General features: G+C 47.5%; 1 protein-coding gene across 1 annotated transcript; it reads left to right on the plus strand.

Moving 5' to 3' along the window:
- Positions 1-444: 444 nt before the first annotated feature.
- Positions 445-2,920, plus strand: NEUROG2 (neurogenin 2). Its single transcript, XM_083571907.1, has 2 exons — positions 445-1,054; positions 1,988-2,920. Exon 2 carries the CDS (start codon positions 1,989-1,991, stop codon positions 2,775-2,777), a length of 789 nt encoding a protein of 262 aa, XP_083428033.1. The 5' UTR covers positions 445-1,054; position 1,988; the 3' UTR covers positions 2,778-2,920.
- The last annotated feature ends 15,237 nt before the right edge of the window (positions 2,921-18,157 follow it).

Here is an 18,157-nt window from a genome sequence, read left to right on the forward strand (position 1 = left end):
AGAACATCCGAACAAGCCTGCTCGGGATGGCGCAAGCCACCTCCCGCACCCCGTCTCTGATGCTGAGGTGGGCAGAGCAGGGCGCCTCTTGCGAGCCGCCCCTTCGGGGTCTGAGGAGTCAGCAAAGGGGAGGCTGAAGCCTTTGCAGGACGCCCTTCCTCTGACTCCCCCGCCCCCCCCCACCCGGCCTAATGAGCTGCTGAAAGGGAGCAGGTTCCAGCGCGCGTGGCTAGCGGGACTCTGCGATTGGCCAGCTGCGCCTCGCGACCCCCATTCATTAATAAATTAGCGGCACGCTCCAGCCGAGCGCAAGGCACCAATCGCACCCTAGAGCCGTCGGGGCTGCGCCACACACTTGCGAGGGATCAGATGAAAGCGAGAGGGAAGGAGGGGAGGGGTCGGTGGGGTGGGTGGGTGGCAAGGGGGCTTGACGCGGAGGGAGGGGAAGAGAAGCAACCTCCTAACCAACCCCCCAAAAGAGAGAGAGAGAGAGGGAGAGAAAGAAAAAAAGAGAGATGAGTGATGATAATGAAATGAAAAGAAAGACTCGACCTGGGGAGGGAGGAGGGGGGGAGGAAGAGCCGAGGAGGCCCTGGGGGTAGATTTGATTGTTGTCCGGGGGGTATATTAGGGGTTTTAAGGAGAGTCGTGTGCCAGACGCACAGCCACGGAAACACAAGCAGCTTCGCTTTAACTGGAGGCGAGGGGCGCGTGCCAGCAGCTCGCCCCGTCGGGCTTGCCTTGTCTCTTGCGCACGCACACGCGATCAGCAACACCAAACTCTCTCTCCCCCCTCCTTCCTTCACCCCGGCAAAGGGGTCTGGAGCCACCCCAGCGCCCGGCAACAGTGGGACCCTCTCCAGCAAGCAGGGAGGGGAGCGGCGCGGGGCCAAACCCGGGCTGCAGCTTTTGCACCGAGGGGGCGGTGCGGAAAAAAAAGGAGAGCGCGAGAGACGAGCGACCCGACGCATTCCCTGGCAAAAACAAAAACAAACCCCAAACAAACTCTACGCAGCGTGCAGCAAAATCCGACCGCCTCTAGAAGGAGAGCCAAGTAAGTCTACGATTCTTTCGCTGCGCGCTTGGATAGAAGCTGGGATGCGTTTTGTTGGGGTTGTGAATTGACTTGGGTTTTTTTTTTTTTTTTTTTTTTGAGTTGCCGGCGAAAGTCCCGCTAAATTGGCCAAGCGCAATCGCAGGGGCCGCTCCCCGCCTCCCACCCATTAGCACTTAGATGGGGAGGCAGCGGGGGTCCTTTCCTTCTTCCAATAAAGTCTGTCTGGGTTTCGCTTTCCTTAGTCAGCTGTTGGCACTTTGACACCCAAACGCGGGGAACAAATCAGAGGGGTCGTTTAAAGCCCCTTAAGTGCTCTACAGAAGTTTACGGGGCTTTGCTAGAAAGAGGGGTACAAGCCATATCCGTTCATCAGGAATGGGCGGTGAGTCCCATCTCTCCATCTCTGTCTGCCTAGTTTGTTCCGGATGGCGCGGTAGCTTAGTTGCTAGAGCATGAGATCCTAAATCCCACAATCCAACGTTGGAGCCCCACGTTGGGCAAAAGACTGGGCATGGCAGGGGTTTGGACGCTATGGTCCCTATCGACTTGAAAGGGCCCGTTTCTGGGCATGAGCAGGAAGTAAATAGTTAAGTAGTGTGAGGCGCCGTCAACTTTTCCGGCTTGTCAAGCGCTCAGCACGTGGAGTTGGAGAGACGAACTGGCAAGCGAGCGCCTCCGTGCGCCTCTTCTCTGGCCAGAGGCTCCAGGGAGATGGACGCAGCGGACGCGGCAGAGCTGTTTTATTTTAGTATTAATTGTTATTATTACAGGATGAAATTTGTATACCGCCTTCATCCTCAGAGCTCAAGGCAGTTCACAACACAATCCAACTCTGCTATATAGGGTGGGCGGAGCGGGCAGCCTTGCCAGGGTCGTCAGGTTCATTTCGCTGATCTGACCGCTTCTCTTCTTGCCTCTTCTTCCTTTCAGGATGTTTGTGAAGCCGGAAAACCTGGAACTGAAGGAGGAGGAAGCGCTGCTGCTTGGAGCCCGCTCGCCGCCCGCCTCCTCCTCTTCTTCCTCTTCCTCCTCCTCCTCTCTGACGCAGTTCTCGTCCGGCTCCGAAGGGGAGGACGAGGAGGAGGAAGAGGCGTCCCAGCCCCTCTCGCCCTCGGGGCCGGCGGAGGGCGTCCCCGGAGCGGCTTCCGAGCTGGCTCACCTGCGCCACCTGGGCCTGAGACGCCACGACTGCAAGCGGCGCTCGACGGGCCGGGCCCGGAGCGGCTCGCGGGCAACCAAGACGGTGGAGACCGTGCAGCGCCTGAAGAAGAGCCGGCGCCTGAAGGCCAACAACCGCGAGCGCAACCGCATGCACAACTTGAACTCGGCACTGGACGCCTTGCGCGAGGTGCTGCCCACCTTCCCCGAGGACGCCAAGCTCACCAAAATCGAAACGCTTCGCTTCGCGCACAACTACATCTGGGCGCTCAGCGAGACGCTCCGTCTGGCCGACCACGGCGTCGGGGGCGTCGGTGGGGCGGCCGTGGCGGCGGCGGCGGCCGCCTTCTCGGAGGCGGTGCTGGGCAGCGCCGACGGCAGCCCTTCGCCAGCCTCGTCCTGGAGCTGCACCACCAGCCCGGCCCCGTCGGCTGCCTCCTCTTCTTCTTCGACGTACAGCTGCACTCTGTCCCCCTGCAGCCCTGGGGGCAGCTCCGCCTCGGAGCTGGACTACTGGCAGCCGGGCAAGCAGCGCTACGCGCTGTCCAGGGACCTCATCTGACGCCCCAAGGTTATCCTCGCTCTCGCCCGGCCTCCCGGTCAATGCTTGACGCTGAACTGTCGCCGTCGAGCGCGGCGCGCAGGCGCCCGCTCACCAAACAAGGACCGAGGGATTTGGGCGCGATCCCGGGGAGAGTTCGGCCCCTCGGGCTTCCCGGAGAGACGTGAATGTCTTGGGTCTGTCCTCTCCTCCCTTTCGCCATGCCAGCTCCGCGTTGGCCGTGCCTGGCGCGGCATCTGCCGGCTTCCCATCGCCCGCCTGGAGGCTGTGGGAATTTCACCTGTCAAACCAAACTTTCTCTTTCTGATGTGCACTTTCCCACATTGGCCAGGCACAATGTCTTTTGTCCTTCGCCTTCTCCCTCAGACGCACACATTTCTCCTTCCTCGACGCCCCCATTCCCCATTTTGCCATCTGTCTCTCCGATGATTTATCGGAAATGGCTGGATGGAAAAAGGAGAAAAAGAAAGTTTTGGGCTCTGTTTTTGTTTGTTTGTTTGTAGATCGGGTGAGAAGTCATTGTATAATTTGTAGGTTTTTGTCACGACTGAATGCAAGCGTGGAAATTTAGGCGGAACTCTTTATTATAAGGGTTTGTGGGGGGGGTATAGAGGTGGGGGTCGGAGTGGGGTGGGCGCTGAACCAGGAGGGGAGACTGGCTCATGTATTATTTATCTTCTCGACCCTTTAGGGGGAGAGGAACTCCTCTGTCCTTTCACCAGTTTACAAAAAAATCTCAGCAGACTGTGAAAATCCCAGCAGACACGGAGCATTACCCGCAATCAACCACCCACGTGTTTGTTTCTATTTATTACAAAGGAAAAGATTTCATGGGGGAGGGGGGGAGACGTATTTCCCCCCTGTATATTTCAGAGTTTATTCTAGTATGTATTTACATTTCTCAGAGCAAGGACATCGTTCTTGAAAGGAAACAGATATATAAATAAAGTATATAATTTTCATAAGATGTGCTTGGTGGTGATCCATGACTTTATTTCTTGCAGTTGCATTTTAATTTCTCAGTTACTGGTTACCCTAAGGAGATATTCACCTAAGGCTGCTTAGCAAATCAGATTTAACATGAACCAGAAAGTAATTCCTACCTTTCAGAATGGGATTTGGCATGAACTGGGTCAGGCTGTATTAATACTATTTATCTGCTTGGCTAAAGGAGACAAAGCAAGATGTGTGTACCTTTAAAAAGCCAGCGGCAAAACTTTCTCTGATGCACCTCAGGGAATCAGGTTTGTACCACAAACAGCATAGATAAGGAAGTTTATGCACACATGCATAACACACACACACACACACACACACACACACACACACAGTGAACATAAGAGCCACTCTTTGAAAAATCACACATCCAGACTCACAAACCAGTTCAGCTGGATAACTTGGATTTCAGCTGACCCACCTCCATAAGAAAGATGAACTATTGAGAAATATACCAATTCTACACCAATGGAAGTCAATCTAATGATTATTCACTGCAATGGGTTTAAAATGGTTTACGGCCAAGTGGTTGTGGCTTTTTGACGTTAAGGATCGAGAAGCTGTTCCTAATGTGGTTCATTGGCCCCTGAAAGGGGCCTAACGCCAGAGTTAAAGAACTGTAACTGAGATATATGTTTATTTGTTTTAATAAAAATATTACTAGCCCGCCTTTCTTCTTGACTAGCAGGCCTGCTGGCCTAATTAGATCCTGTCCAGATTCTAGGGCTGTCCTACAGTATATACTAGCTGTATACCGAAGATGCGGCTATAAATCGGGGGCTTGTGCTCCTCTGTATACGGAGACTATGTGGTCAATGTGCAGGTGGCCTCTTTCTAGCCACTACTGCACCATGAATTGCTGTGTCTGTGTGGCTCTCCATCTCCCTCATCATCATCACATCCACGGATGACTCTGTGTAGAAGCACTCCCCCCCCCATCACTTTTCACCTAGTTTCTATGCTTGTGTGTGTACACTGTATAGCAGGATGAGTTACAACACACCAAGGACCCAGTGGCAGTCACCTGGGGGTAAGTCCCATTAGAACCAACCGAATTATTAGGCTGCAGTGTCAGCAGGCAATCCTATGTCACAAGGCAATAGCTTCAGCCCCATTGCTAACGCATTTACAGTCCTAGGAAGTAAAGCCTAATTGATGCCTACTCTTAGTGCAATTCTACATATACCCATTCAGAAGTTGCATTTAATTTCGTGGGACTTCAGGGTATGTACAGAGCTGCAGCATTGTTTGTTCATTTATGTTTCACATTTATATCCTACTTTTCTTTCAAGAAGCTGAAGGGGGTGTGGATGGTTTTCTCCCTTCCCATACCCTATCCTCACAACAACCCTGGAAGGTAGGCTAGGCTGGCAGTTGGTGATTATCCGAAGGCGAGCTTCATGGCTGAGTGGGGTTTTGAACCCAGGGCTCTCAGGTCCTAGTCCAGCACTCTAACTACTACATCACACTGCACTATATTTGCAGAGCAGCACATTGGCACCCCAGTTCCGGGACAAGTCGAAGCACATCGATCCAAGGGTCCAAATTATTTTGGCATCTGAGGTGGAAAAACCCACAAACACCTCTCCCCCTGCCTGGTAGGAGAAAAAACACACACCAACACTTAAATAAGTTGTTTCCCTTTCATGACAATCCAAATTTTCAGAGGGCTGCCTCACTCCGCTTAACAGCAGGGCGTGTGTGTATATGTGTATGTTTACACGACCTCAGATCATATTAACTTCGGGGAATTCTACGTTGAGGTCTTCAGAACGTCTGAAAAGGGCCCATCGCGTGTTGCCACCGGCTGGGAACAAAGGAGTGAGAGTGATGCGTTTCGTCGATTGGTCCCTACGTGTTAATCTGGTGCCAATCAGAAAGCTGCTCCAAGCCAGGGGAGAAGGAGAAACAGAGAGAAAGGCAGCGAGCTCGCTGCCTCCCTTCGTTCAGCTTTATCCCTTCTGAATGGGCTGAGTGACAATTGGCAGACGCGGATCCTGGGCGCCTTGTCCCCGCACGCGAGTCCTGCCGAGGGCGAACCGCCCCTCGCTCCAGGCAGCAGACTGACAGAGCGGGATTGCAGCACACACCGTCTCTCTCTCTCTCTCTCTCTCTCTCTCTCTCTCTCTCTCTCTCTCTCTCTCTCTCTCTCTCTCTCTCTCTCCCTCCCTCCCTCCCTCCCTCCCTCCCTAACCCTTGTCAATACAACCCTACACGTGTCTACTCCCTCTTTTCCTCTGTTTTGTAAGCGTGCCTGGGGCAGGTGTTGTTGCTTAGTCGTTTAGTCGTGTCCGACTCTTCGTGACCCCATGGACCAGAGCACGCCAGGCACTCCTGTCTTCCACTGCCTCCCACAGTAGCTTCGACAACACTGTATAACCATCTCGTCCTCTGTCGTCCGCTTCTCCTTGTGCCCTCCATCTTTCCCAACATCAGGGTCTTTTCCAGGGAATCTTCTCTTCTCAGGAGGGTGCCAAATTATTGGAGCCTCAGCTTCAGGATCTGTCCTTCCAGTGAGCACTCAGGGCTGATTTCCTTAAGAATGGATAGGTTTGATCTTCTTGCAGTCCTGGGACTCTCAAGAGTCCAGCACCATTATTCAAAAGCATCCGTTCTTCAGCGATCAGCCTTCTTTATGGTCCAGCTCTCACTTCCATACATCACTACTGGGAAAACCATAGCTTTAACTATACGGACCTTTGTTGGCAAGGTGACGTCTCTGCCTGGGGCAGCTATGGCATTGGAGTTACAGATTGAGCTGAGTCACTGAGGCGCCAAGTCTAGGTGAGGAGGAGAGGCTGACCAAGACATTCTACTGCCAGAGGCAGAAGGTGACTGAGCACTTCTATGTGCAGAAGCAGGCTAGAGTGGCAGATAAATCTTATTTTAACTCTCCTGAGAGGACTGCAGCCTTTACAGCTTTAGAGGGCAGCAGGCTTGCTCATTGGGCACAGGGCTGCGTGAGACACAAGGCTCTGCCCTCCAGTACTTAACTGCCCTGCCCTTCAGCAGCATTAATTGGAGAGGGGTAGGTCTTGGTGGTGGATGATGGGGATTGTCAAACATGCACATGAATGAATGCAGCTAGTGTAATTTTTATTTTAATCAGTGAATTCATTTATCAAGAACCAATGGGACAAGCGATTTTGATTTTAAGTAGTAGTGAATTAATTTATCAAGAATCAACAGGACAAGCGACTTACGACTTATTTATTTGCAAAAGTTTATTTATTTATACCGCCCTCTTGCAAAACCTCAGGGGAGTGCACAAGACGTCAAAAACGTCTGAGAGCCGTAGGAAGCAAGCATTAAAATGACTGGCCACTCTAGGGACATTTTAGACTCTCAATGGGGCATATTATTTCAACTGATTTCAACGGGAACTGAGCACAAAGTGAAATAAGTGAAAAGATCCAACCTATTGTGCTGTTGTCACTGGAAAGCCCACTGTAGGAGTATTGGACAACAACTAAGTTGTGCTTGTTGCAGAATGTATAGAAATGGCTTTTTTGCATTCTCCTGGAAGCCACCCAGAGTGGCCAGGGAAACCCAGCCAGAAGGGCGGGGTAGAAATGATAAAATTATTGTTGTTATTATTATGACTTATTCACACATTATGCCACATAGCTGCATAATCTGATGTGTGGTTAACCTTTCTCTAATAGTCTGCAAGAGGAGACAATAAAAAAGGGGAGTTTACCCCAAAGTAGTATGGTTCTCTGTAAGGGGCTCCTATTTTTGATACAGTGATGTTGCAGAAAGGTCCCTTCTCATATGGTTTTCTCAGTTTGGCCTAGCCTGATTTCTTTCTTTTTCTCTTGCATGGACCACACATCGATCATTGCCACTACATCATCACAACCACCTCCCTTCACATTTCCCCCTTTCCCCCTCACATACCTATTCTACACCAGGGTCTTCTGCTTTCTAACTTCTGGGCATCAGCACCTGGATATCTTTATTCAGCAGCCAATTCTTGAGTAGCCATATTAATTAAATAAAATGTGCAGCTCGTGAATCTAGAAATCTACTGGATTGGGACCCAAGAGTATAAAGTTCAATGAAAGAAAGAAAGAAAGAGAGAGAGAGAGAGAGAGAAAGATGTGTGAAAAGAGAATTAGTGAAATTAGGTTAGTCCAGTTAAAAAAAACCAACCCTTTTTGAGCCTTGGGCTAGAAGTGATCAGATCTATTGTTTCCAACCCTAGCAGGGGGTTTATTGTGTGATAAATAATTCTCTCCTCACCCAACCCTTTTAAAAGTGCATATTTGCATAATCACTGCTTTGATGTGAGCAGCAATCTGAAGCTGAGACCCAGAATGGACAAAACAAGAGCCAATCTTTCACTACCCTGACAGCGTGTGGACCTGTGTGTCAGGACCAGCTTTACACACTGCCTTTAAAACAACCATGCTATCCCTTTTAATGATTAAACTCTGAGAATGCTAAGGGGAGATGGGGAGGGGTCTCTTCGTCTCTGTCTCTCTCCTAAGATGAGACATGATTGTCCTCTGTTTCACCTTCAAGTGGACACTGAAAAAAGGACTTTCAGCTGGTGTCTGACTGAATATCTTGCAAAATGCAAAAATGGAATCATGAATTCAGGCAGCTATGAATTAAAGGATTTGAGCAGAATTCTGTATTACACGTAAGCACATCTAAGCCCTATAACATTCATGGGATTTAAGCACTTTGAGCTATATTCTGATTTCTGTATTTTGTTTGGGAGGTGGAACATCCAAGACCACTGTCGGTTGCATCCATTCAACAGAACCTTCCATTTTTGCTCTTCCTCTCCTCACTCCATGTGTGTACCCCAAATCCATTTGGGGGGCATGCAGGGAGAGAAGAGGAAGGAGAAACAACACTGCACAAGCAGAAGTCCTTCCACAAATGGGACATCACTGGATGCAACCCCATGCCTTCTTAGATGCCTTCTGCTTGACTCCAGCATGGACTTCCCTAGGTAACAACAAACCATTATCAATGAATAAGCAGGAAGTTTGAAAGATGGGTTTTTCTTCAGACAAATCTGTGGCCTGTTATTGCTCATTGAAGTGCAACTGTTCCCTTTCTTCATTATCCTCACTGATTTTGCAATATGTAAATATAATCAAATGACATTGATTAATGTTAGATGATTAATTGGTTAGGATTCAGATGTTTATTTAATTGATCAACAGCTCTTCCTCCTCATCTCTTCTCCCTTCTGTAGCGCCTTAGAGTGCTCAAAGCTCTTTATAAAGTGTTCTGAGTAGGGGACAGGGTTAGGCTATGTGCCCCAACTCCTTCTAATTCCTGGATCCAGCAACATTTAAAATGCAATGGAGGATTCAATTTGTGGAATAGTCAGGCCAACATCTTGGTGAGCTAATGACCACCAAGTATGGATCATTAAGTGGCCACAAAGGAAGTGGCTTTGTGCTAGAGAGAAAATGGTTGCACCCCCTCCCTCAGCTGGCTTGTAGTTAGAAGGACAAAAGCCAGAGTTGATGTGTGTATGAGCTAGAAGCTAGAAGCAGGCTGCAGGTAGAAGCTTGAGAGGGAGAGACATGCTTGATTTCTTCTTGAATCCAAGGCTGTGGCTATGGGAGAGGCATGACATTCTGGGGTATTAATGTTGTGAGCCCCTCCACCATAGGCTTAGGTTGTACAGATATGCAAATAAACCTAAAGATACAACAGTCTACACTGTCCCTTGTTCTGGGTAAGTGCCTAGAATCCCAGGACTCTCGCAATGCTTGGAGATTGGGATAGTGCGCAACAATACATTATTTCAGTAACTGCTGCAAGAAATCTGAAAAGGTTGAGTAAATAGTATTGATCTTCTGATTGAGAACCAGTGTGATTACAGGTTGGACTAGGACCTGGCAGACGAGACTTCAAATCCGCACTAATCCATGAAGCTCAGTGGATCATCTTGGACCAGTCACCGACTCTTAGTTTAATTGCACAGGGTTATTGTGATGATAAAATGGGGAGAGAGATGTGGAAGATCAGCAGTCTAACCCAACACATGCATATTCTTGCTAGTTAACATGAGAAGGGGCTAACACCACAAAGCTGTACTGCTGATAGGCAGATACTCAGACCATAGAAATACAATTGGTAGAGAGGGATCTGTATGATGTTATTTCCCCTGCTCCCTGGGAGAGGGAGGGGCATATAGTGCTTCCTGTTTCTCTATCCTCTCTCTCTTTCTTTGGCCAGCAATGGTTGCAGATATGCCTCTGCTTGCTCCAGCTGCACGCCTGAAGTTGGTTATGCTGTAAATCAGGCATAGGCAAACTCTGCCCTCCAGATGTTTTGGGACTACAATTCCTGTCATCCCTGACCACTGGTCCTGTTAGCTAGGGATCATGGGAGTTGTAGTCCCAAAACATCTGGAGGGCTGAGTTTGCCTATGCCTGCTGTAAATATAAGTATTTTGCCTGCATAGTTTTTACTGCTGCCATTGCTCTAAACCAATAAAGGATTATAAGAAAGCAAGTTATATTTTTAAATTTGCTTCACAAGTTGTTGCCTGAAGCGGGGTAAGAAGGGGGAAGCCAGCCTACTTCATAGCTGGACTTGCTCAAAATAGGGTTTTTGCAGCCTAATTCCTATGCTTTTAATTTTGCTGCCAATGATGGGATTTTGAAATTCTGTTCAGCCCACATATATGGGAGCCTGGAAGGATAAATTGCAATTAATATATCCTCTCCTACCCATTAAAACCCATCCCACAGGAGAACCATGTATGCCATCCTGAGATCATTGGATGAAAGTTAGGATATTATAAATGTATAATAACTGACTAACTAAATATTACAGGTGAGATAAGTGAGGCACAAATGGTTCATCCAGATTGTTTGGGGGTGTGTGTGTGCTCTTGAGCAAGATGTCCTCTGTGGGTCTCTTCTCTGAGTGGTCCAGCCTCTTCCTTGTCACTGTCATCACTACTCATTTACTTGCTATCTTCCTCTGGGACCAATCTGCACACCTGGTCCAGATGGTGTGGAAGGCAAATGGAGGATGCTGCTCCATCTTGCCAGCTTTATCCCTGCTTGCATGCTTGGAGAGGACAAGTGAGCAGGCCATGTGAGCAGGTGGCTTTGGAGGTCAGCAACACCCCCCCCTTTGCAGGCTGCGAATTTTGGCAGATGCCTAATGATGCCAGCCCCTGATGACCCTCACCCTGGTGGAGGCTAAGAGATGGTGACTCACCTAAGGCCACCTAGTAAGTTTATGGCTGAAATAATATTTGAACACAGGGCTAGATTACACCAGAATGGCGGGGAATTGTCTGCTTTGTTACAGACTGTAACAGCTGCAATATATCAGAACATGGAGCCAAATGGAGTTTTTAGTGGGGATTCTGTGTGCTTAGGCTTCTATTGGACTGTAAAATGAGGAGATCTGTTTCATTAATGAGGGTAACGAGGAAGGATTATATACCACTCCCATGCCAGCCTTTGCTATTTTGATTTCTTGTTTTCACAATACTGTACAATAAAATTATATCTAGCCAGGATTTATGTTGGGGGGGAGCAGGCTTTATGTTGGGGGGCAGAACCTCAGTTAGTTAAGTGTTTTTATTGTTTTACTTGATCGGGGGTTGGGGGGGAGCTGCCCACTGCCCCCCTTGGCTACACCCATGCTGATGATCACTGAAATGTTGCCTGCACCATGCATGAACAGTGCATGTGTGAACCAGTCAACAATCAGATTCTGTGCATCCCAGAATCCACATGTCTCTGTAGAGAACCCTCCCATTTATGAACATTGCAGATATCTTGACAGCCATGCAGTTTGGAGGTTTGGGAAGCTGATCAATCTATAGGGTATATAAAGTGCAAAAAAACTTGGGCTTACATAGGTCTCATAAAGCATACATGTAGCCTATATTTACCAGATAAAATGGCAAAGAGTACTGCAGCATCTTAAAAAGTTTATTATGGCAAAAGTTTTTTGCGGGCCAGAGTCATTAGATAGATGCCGGCTTCACAGTTCTTTTTTTCTGGTTTGCATTCAGTGTTAATAGTATTAACACACCTCATAAATGGTCTCAAAGGTGCTTCTTAGTATCCCGTGCGATAGGACATGTCTAGCTTTTACAGACTGGGAACGGTTGTTGGTGCCCCACAAGAATGTTGGCGTGGGCTTGGTTTCAGATGTGTGAGAGGGGATATAAATGGACAACTGTCAGTTCAAAATTACGGAGGGGAAATAGGGGCCGCTTGTTTCCATAGCAGCTCTTTGCCACAAAAGCTTAATTTCTCCTGACAAAGAGGTCATCTTCCTTGAAAACATCTTTATGGTCCCTTTGTGTATTATGCTTTTGGTATAAAAGCTTCTCCACACTGTCAAAGCTCAACTGGCAGTTCTATGTCTCTCAAGGGGGTTTATTGCCCTCCCTGGCATAAGAATAGCATTGAGAAGCCAAACCTAGTGCCAGCTCGACAAAGGCCGAACCCCAAGGGGCTGTGCGTGCTTTCTTTCAAGTAATGCATACATCTCAGAGCATATCGCCATAATTAAAAAGAGTGTTCCTGATCTACAACCATAATTTGGCTGTGTAATCTTAAACAAAGATATTTTCCCCACCCCCTTTAGACAAAGCCAGTGGATTACCATCGCTGCTGATCAGCTGTTTGTCCCTTCGTTTTCTGTCGCTGATCACAATGCAAAATGAAATGTCGGAAGCCAAACTTCAAAGCCTCAGAGAAAGAGAAACTCAGTCCGTTTGTGGCTTTAGAAAGAATTGTGCAATAATGCTTGCTTCTCCTCCATGTGGGACCAACATGGATAGCTGGCCCTGATGAATACTTGAGGTTCCCGACCCCTGTGGTTGTAATTTGTGGGCAGTCATTTAATTTTATCTTGATTCTAATTTTAAGCTTTGTTTGATTGTGTTTTAATGTATTTGATATTTTATGTTAGCCACCCTGAGCCCTGTCTTGGCCGGGGAGGGTGGGGTATAAATAAAAAATTACTTACTTACTTACTTGTCATGGCACAGAGCAGAATGGGGCAGTTTGCTATTTGATGGCCTCCACACTGCCATGGCAATTTATGGATTAGGGCCAAACATGTTCTCACAAAGCTGTGAGAAATTTGCTCTAGAGCTTAAAGTGAGCACCACTACGTCTTCCTCTCTGAGCATATTGATACTACAAATGTACATTAATTTTGCACCTTGTTGGCAGACATAACTTTCTCAAAGCAATGCAATCACACACGCACACACACATAAACACAAACACCTTGGCTCTCTATCTAGTCCTCAGGGCTCTCCTCAGGCCACACTCCCTCTCCCTAACTTGTTTGCTCTACTGCCACCGCCCGTTCTGGCTGCAATGTGTCCATGAATAGTAATTATGCCGTTTGCTTATCTGGAAGGAGAGATACATGGGTAGAAGAAAGTTCTGGGTGTCTGGACTGCAGCTACTGTACAAAAGAAAGGGGATGCGGGTGGCACTGTGGTCTAAACCACCAAGCCTCTTGAGTTTGCTGATTGTAAGGTCAGCAGTTCAAATCCGCACAACAGGGTGAGCTCCCGTTGCTCTGTCCCAGCTCCTGCCAACCTAGCAGTTCAAAAGCATATCAGCGCAAATAGATAAATAGGTACCACTGCAGTGGGAAGGTAAGCGGCGTTTCCATGCGCTCTGGCTTCCGTCATGGTGTTTTGTTGCACCAGAAGTGGTTTAGTCATGCTGGCCTCATGACCTGGAAAGCTGTCTGTGGACAAACGCCAGCTCCCTCGGCCTGAAAGTGGAGTTGAGTGCCGCACCCCATAGTCAAATTCGACTAGACTTAACCATCCAGGGGTCCTTTACCTTACAAAATAAAAAGTCACATCTGTTGCCCCCCCCCCTTTTTGGCTTACCCCCCCCCACTGACCCTCAGACTGAAACAGGTTCCACTCGCCTGCCCTTAAAAAAATACTGGGAATTGTAGTTTGGGGGATTCTGTGCTAAGAATTCTGACCCCACTCCTCACAGAACCCCAGTTCCTAGAAGGGATAGATGTTCAACCAATCACGGCAATGCGTCTTCTGCCATATTTTCATTGCCGGCAGTCTGAGGAACTAGTGCCTGCTGTACATCAACGCAGTCACTCCTCATTTGTTTGCGTGACAGAAATATGTATAATGCTGGCTCCATTCAAGCCATCCCAGTGTTCCTCTAGAGCTTATTTCTGCCTCTTCACAGAATCACTGATGATCTCCAGCCACACATGAGACCGAGGCCTTCACTTGAGAGTGTCAACAGGCCTTCTGTTTCACATGGCTGAAGTAATCAGATAAACTCAGCGTGAAGGAATAAAACAGAGCCAGGAGCGAGGCTGGCGGTTAAATGGGAGCTAAGCCTGTGTTTTCTAGGCGAGCGCCGAAAGCTTATTGGGAAGATTTTGACTCTGTGGCAGGCAGCTCAGGGCAGCTGCACTCAACCACACAATTGGGCAATTGAACAAGAGAAAGAAATTGTGTCCCCTAATCTTATTTTCATAGGTATGAACAATATTGGAGAGAACTAGATGCTCTCTTTTGACCGATCAAAACACCCACCCATCTAAGTAGCAGTTTTGCTTGCAAAATGTATGAGCCAAAACAAATTTTATTTCTACACTCAAACTAGTAGGGTATATATATATATATATATAAATTCACAAGCAATAAATGAATGGTAGCACCTCTAAATTCCCTTTGATTTGAAGAAAATGTCTGAATGAAAATGTCCCAAAACCTCATCGTGAATCAAGGATTAATCTGACTTGGCTTTTCCCATGAGCAGATTTAAGCCTTAGTATTTGTTTTTCCTGCCCGGTTGAATATTTTATTTTAAAATGCCCAAGGTGCAATTCAATGCTGGGCTATTACAAATGTTATGTCTGCGCAAGCCAGATGGAATGGAAACCCCTCTCCTCCCCCAGCATGCTGTTCTGTGGGTTCTCCTGACCCCCCACCCAGTCATTGGGGGGCACAGAAGGGAGGAGGTAGGAAGCATCATTGTACAAGGGGAGGTTCTTGTGCAGGGCTTCTGCTGATGGGGCACAATAGGTGAATCCTGTCTGCAGTGCGCAACTTGGACTTGTGAACTGTTCACATTTTTGAAATGGACTCATTAGCTTAGACTACAATCTCTGTAAGTAAAAGGAAGGTACAAATATGAGGACTTCAAAATCTGGTACTTTGTTCCAGTTTGGTCTGGCCAATTTAATCAACTCACCATCAGAGTTCATAATAATGACCCTTCCTGACATTAAAAACAAACACTGTTGCCCTTGCTGCTTGAATTTAGATGCACTGCTTCCGATTCCTTTTAGGATGCATTAAAAATATAATACTCAACTCATACTCTGGTATAATACACGCTGTTTTGAATGTCTGAAACCTTCACCTCTTAAGACAACCCTGCAAGTGAGGCCAATATTATGTTCATATTACAAATGTGAATGTTGAGACTGAGAGAGAAAGGGTTTCAGACATCCCAGGGCTCTATGGTCTAGCCCCATTCCTGGCATGCTCAGTAGATACACCCCAGCTCTACTCATCTGGCACCCATGAGAAAGGGCCCTGCATGTGTGCTACTCTATTTACAAAGAGTATAATCACACCAAGTTGTGGTCTCCTATTCCACTCAGGACCCGCTCTTGTGTGGAGGAACTGTACATGCATACGTCAGCATGTCGACAGAGCCCCATTCTCCCACACTGCATGTGTGGACAGTGATGTGGCAAGAGTAGGAATTACCTATGCGGTTGCACGATCCCTTTATGTTTTATCTGATGACACTTATTGCTATTTATGTTTGCATTTATATTCCACCTTTCCTTGAAGGAGCTCAAGGTGTTGTGCATGGTTCTCCCCAGCCCTGGCTCAGGAAGGGGGCGCTGAGCACTGCTTACTCAGGTTGTCAGCTTAACTCTCATGCCTGGCCTGTACCACAGCAGGACCTTTGCTGGCTATGACCTGGAGGGGCTCAGCAGTAGGGCTGGGATGTTGGTGGAGCATCAGATAGCATGCCAGCTCCCCATTGATCACTGATCCTCACTCTATGCCTAACCAGTCTGTAACCTATGAAGTTGTGGCCTGTTTTTACCCATATCTGGTATATATTTTTCCACTCCCAAAAGCAAAGCTCCTTTGCTTTTGGTGCACAACTCACACAAGCTCTTGAAATAGGAAGCCTGTAAGGTGGCGCTGTGGGTTAAACCACAGAGCCTAGGACTTGCCGATCAGAAGGTCGGTGGTTCGAATCCCCACAATGGGGTGAGCCCCCGTTGCTTGGTGCCTGCTCCTGCCAACCTAGCAGTTTGAAAGCACATCAAAGTGCAAGTAGATAAATAGGCGGGAAGGTAAACGGCGTTTCTGTGCGCTGCTCTGGTTCGCCAGAAGCGGCTTAGTCATGCTGGCCACATGACCCAGAAGCTGTACACCAGCTCCCTTGGACAATAAAACGAGATGAGCACCGCAACCCCAGAGTCGGCCACGACTGGACCCTAATGGTCAGGGGTCCCTTTACCTTTACAAGCAGCCATAGTGTTCAACGTCTCTGAGCTTTTGCCCATTACAAGCAGCTACAAGCATGCCCATAAGAACTTGATCCAAAAAAGATTCTTCAAGCAGTGGATGGGCTTCCCAAGCATGACAGTTGATTTTAGGACACAACCCACAAGGGTGTTCTCTGCCAAAGCCTCATTGACAATTTGTTTTTTTAACATTGTTGTTGAATATTATTAAAATCCAAATTCATAACAAAAGAGAATGGTAATACAATTATAGTCCTCTGGGAGGGGATCAACCCATCCATAATGCAGTCTACTGTCATAAATTTGTGCTACGGGGGATTTTTAGTTAATCTTTCTGAATTATTTTAATTATGGATTGGTTCTTGCTTGGATCTTTTCTGTCTTGGCCTCTTGAGAATTGCTCCATATTTTCTGTGCTGGGGACTTGGAAAGAGAAGGAAATCACAGCAACTCGCTGAAAATGGTTCTTATTGGCATGGACAATTGATAGTCTTAAAGCTTCTTGGGATCAGCGTGTTCCCCTTACTACTTTTCCCTTTCTCTCCTGCCTTTATTAAAAAAGGGAAAAAAGGAGGAGAGCATGGGCCATCACTGATGGAATATTTACTTTCATGAGTATTTTAAAAAGTTAATTACTGCTCGGAGCAAGTTGGTCTGGCTGTCCTGAGCTGTCTTTTATTAGTAGACTCCTTCATTAATTCCCTTCGCTGGATTTGCTGTTAATAGCTGCCTGGTCTCAGGCAGCACAAAGCAGCATCTGTGCCATTGAGCAGAAAAGCGGGAGTCAAGCAAAGGGATTGGGGGTGGGGAGACGCCGTTTACAAATCAACCCTGATTAACATGATGGCCTACTCTAGGGGGGAAACTGCATCCCGCGCCCATCACCAGCTTCGAAAACATCAGTTTGGACTATGCCTCTGCTGAGATCAACTGGTGCCATTGAGCCAAGGAAGGAGAACAAAAAGACCTTACTACCCAACCCCTTGCATGTCAGAGGAGGACGTACAGCGTAACTGAATGGAAATGTCACCAGACTTATTGGATGGGGAAATGATTAAAATGGGCAGTAATGGCCCAAGATGTCTGTTGAAGAAAAATGAAAGGTAATAATACTGATCCTAAAAACATTGCTTGGGAGTCAAAAAGAGCCCTGCCCTACTGAATGGGTCTATCGAGGATCTATCAAGTCTTGACATCCTGTTTTCAACAGGAGACACACCAGATGTCTCCAGAAAGCCCAGAGCTCGGTTGCATTGACTTTTAAGGAACTTATATCCACATAATGACTGTATCCAGGGAGCCACCTGCACATTTGGGTCCCATCATTGGCTCTGGAAGGCAAAGACCTGTGGGTACAAACTATTCTGTAGTCGATGATGAAAATTAATGTTTACACTTATTTTAATCCTTCATAAGACAATGGCCAGTTGTTCTAGGATCGGAGTGGTAGGAACCAATGTTTTTGAGGGGAGAAAGGCTAGTATTTCTTTGAAGACCAACACTGTCAGCTGTGGCCAGGACCAGAGTCATCATTCCTTAGGCACAGTCACTGAAGTTTTTTAGACTTGGGGGATTTCTGTAAAGAATGTAAATTTGGGCCACAGAGACGAAAGGACTTGTGAGAAGCTCCTAAGCCTATAACTGTCACTTCCTGCTTCTCTCAATGCAGCTCTAGGAGGACGTGTTAGATACATGTTACACTTGGTAGGTCTTGTGGGCCAAAACTGATCACAGGAACAGAAAGCAGGGAGCAGAAGAATGTACTTGAAGTGGGAAAGGGGATAGTTTTTGTTTTTAGAGAATTCTATTCCCCTCCCCTGAGTATTCCCTGACAAAGTGGTCCCATACACCTGAAATGCACTAGAATCACA

This window comes from Podarcis filfolensis (genome assembly GCF_964270895.1).
Source record: "Podarcis filfolensis genome assembly, chromosome: 9".
Taxonomy (NCBI): domain Eukaryota; kingdom Metazoa; phylum Chordata; class Lepidosauria; order Squamata; family Lacertidae; genus Podarcis; species Podarcis filfolensis.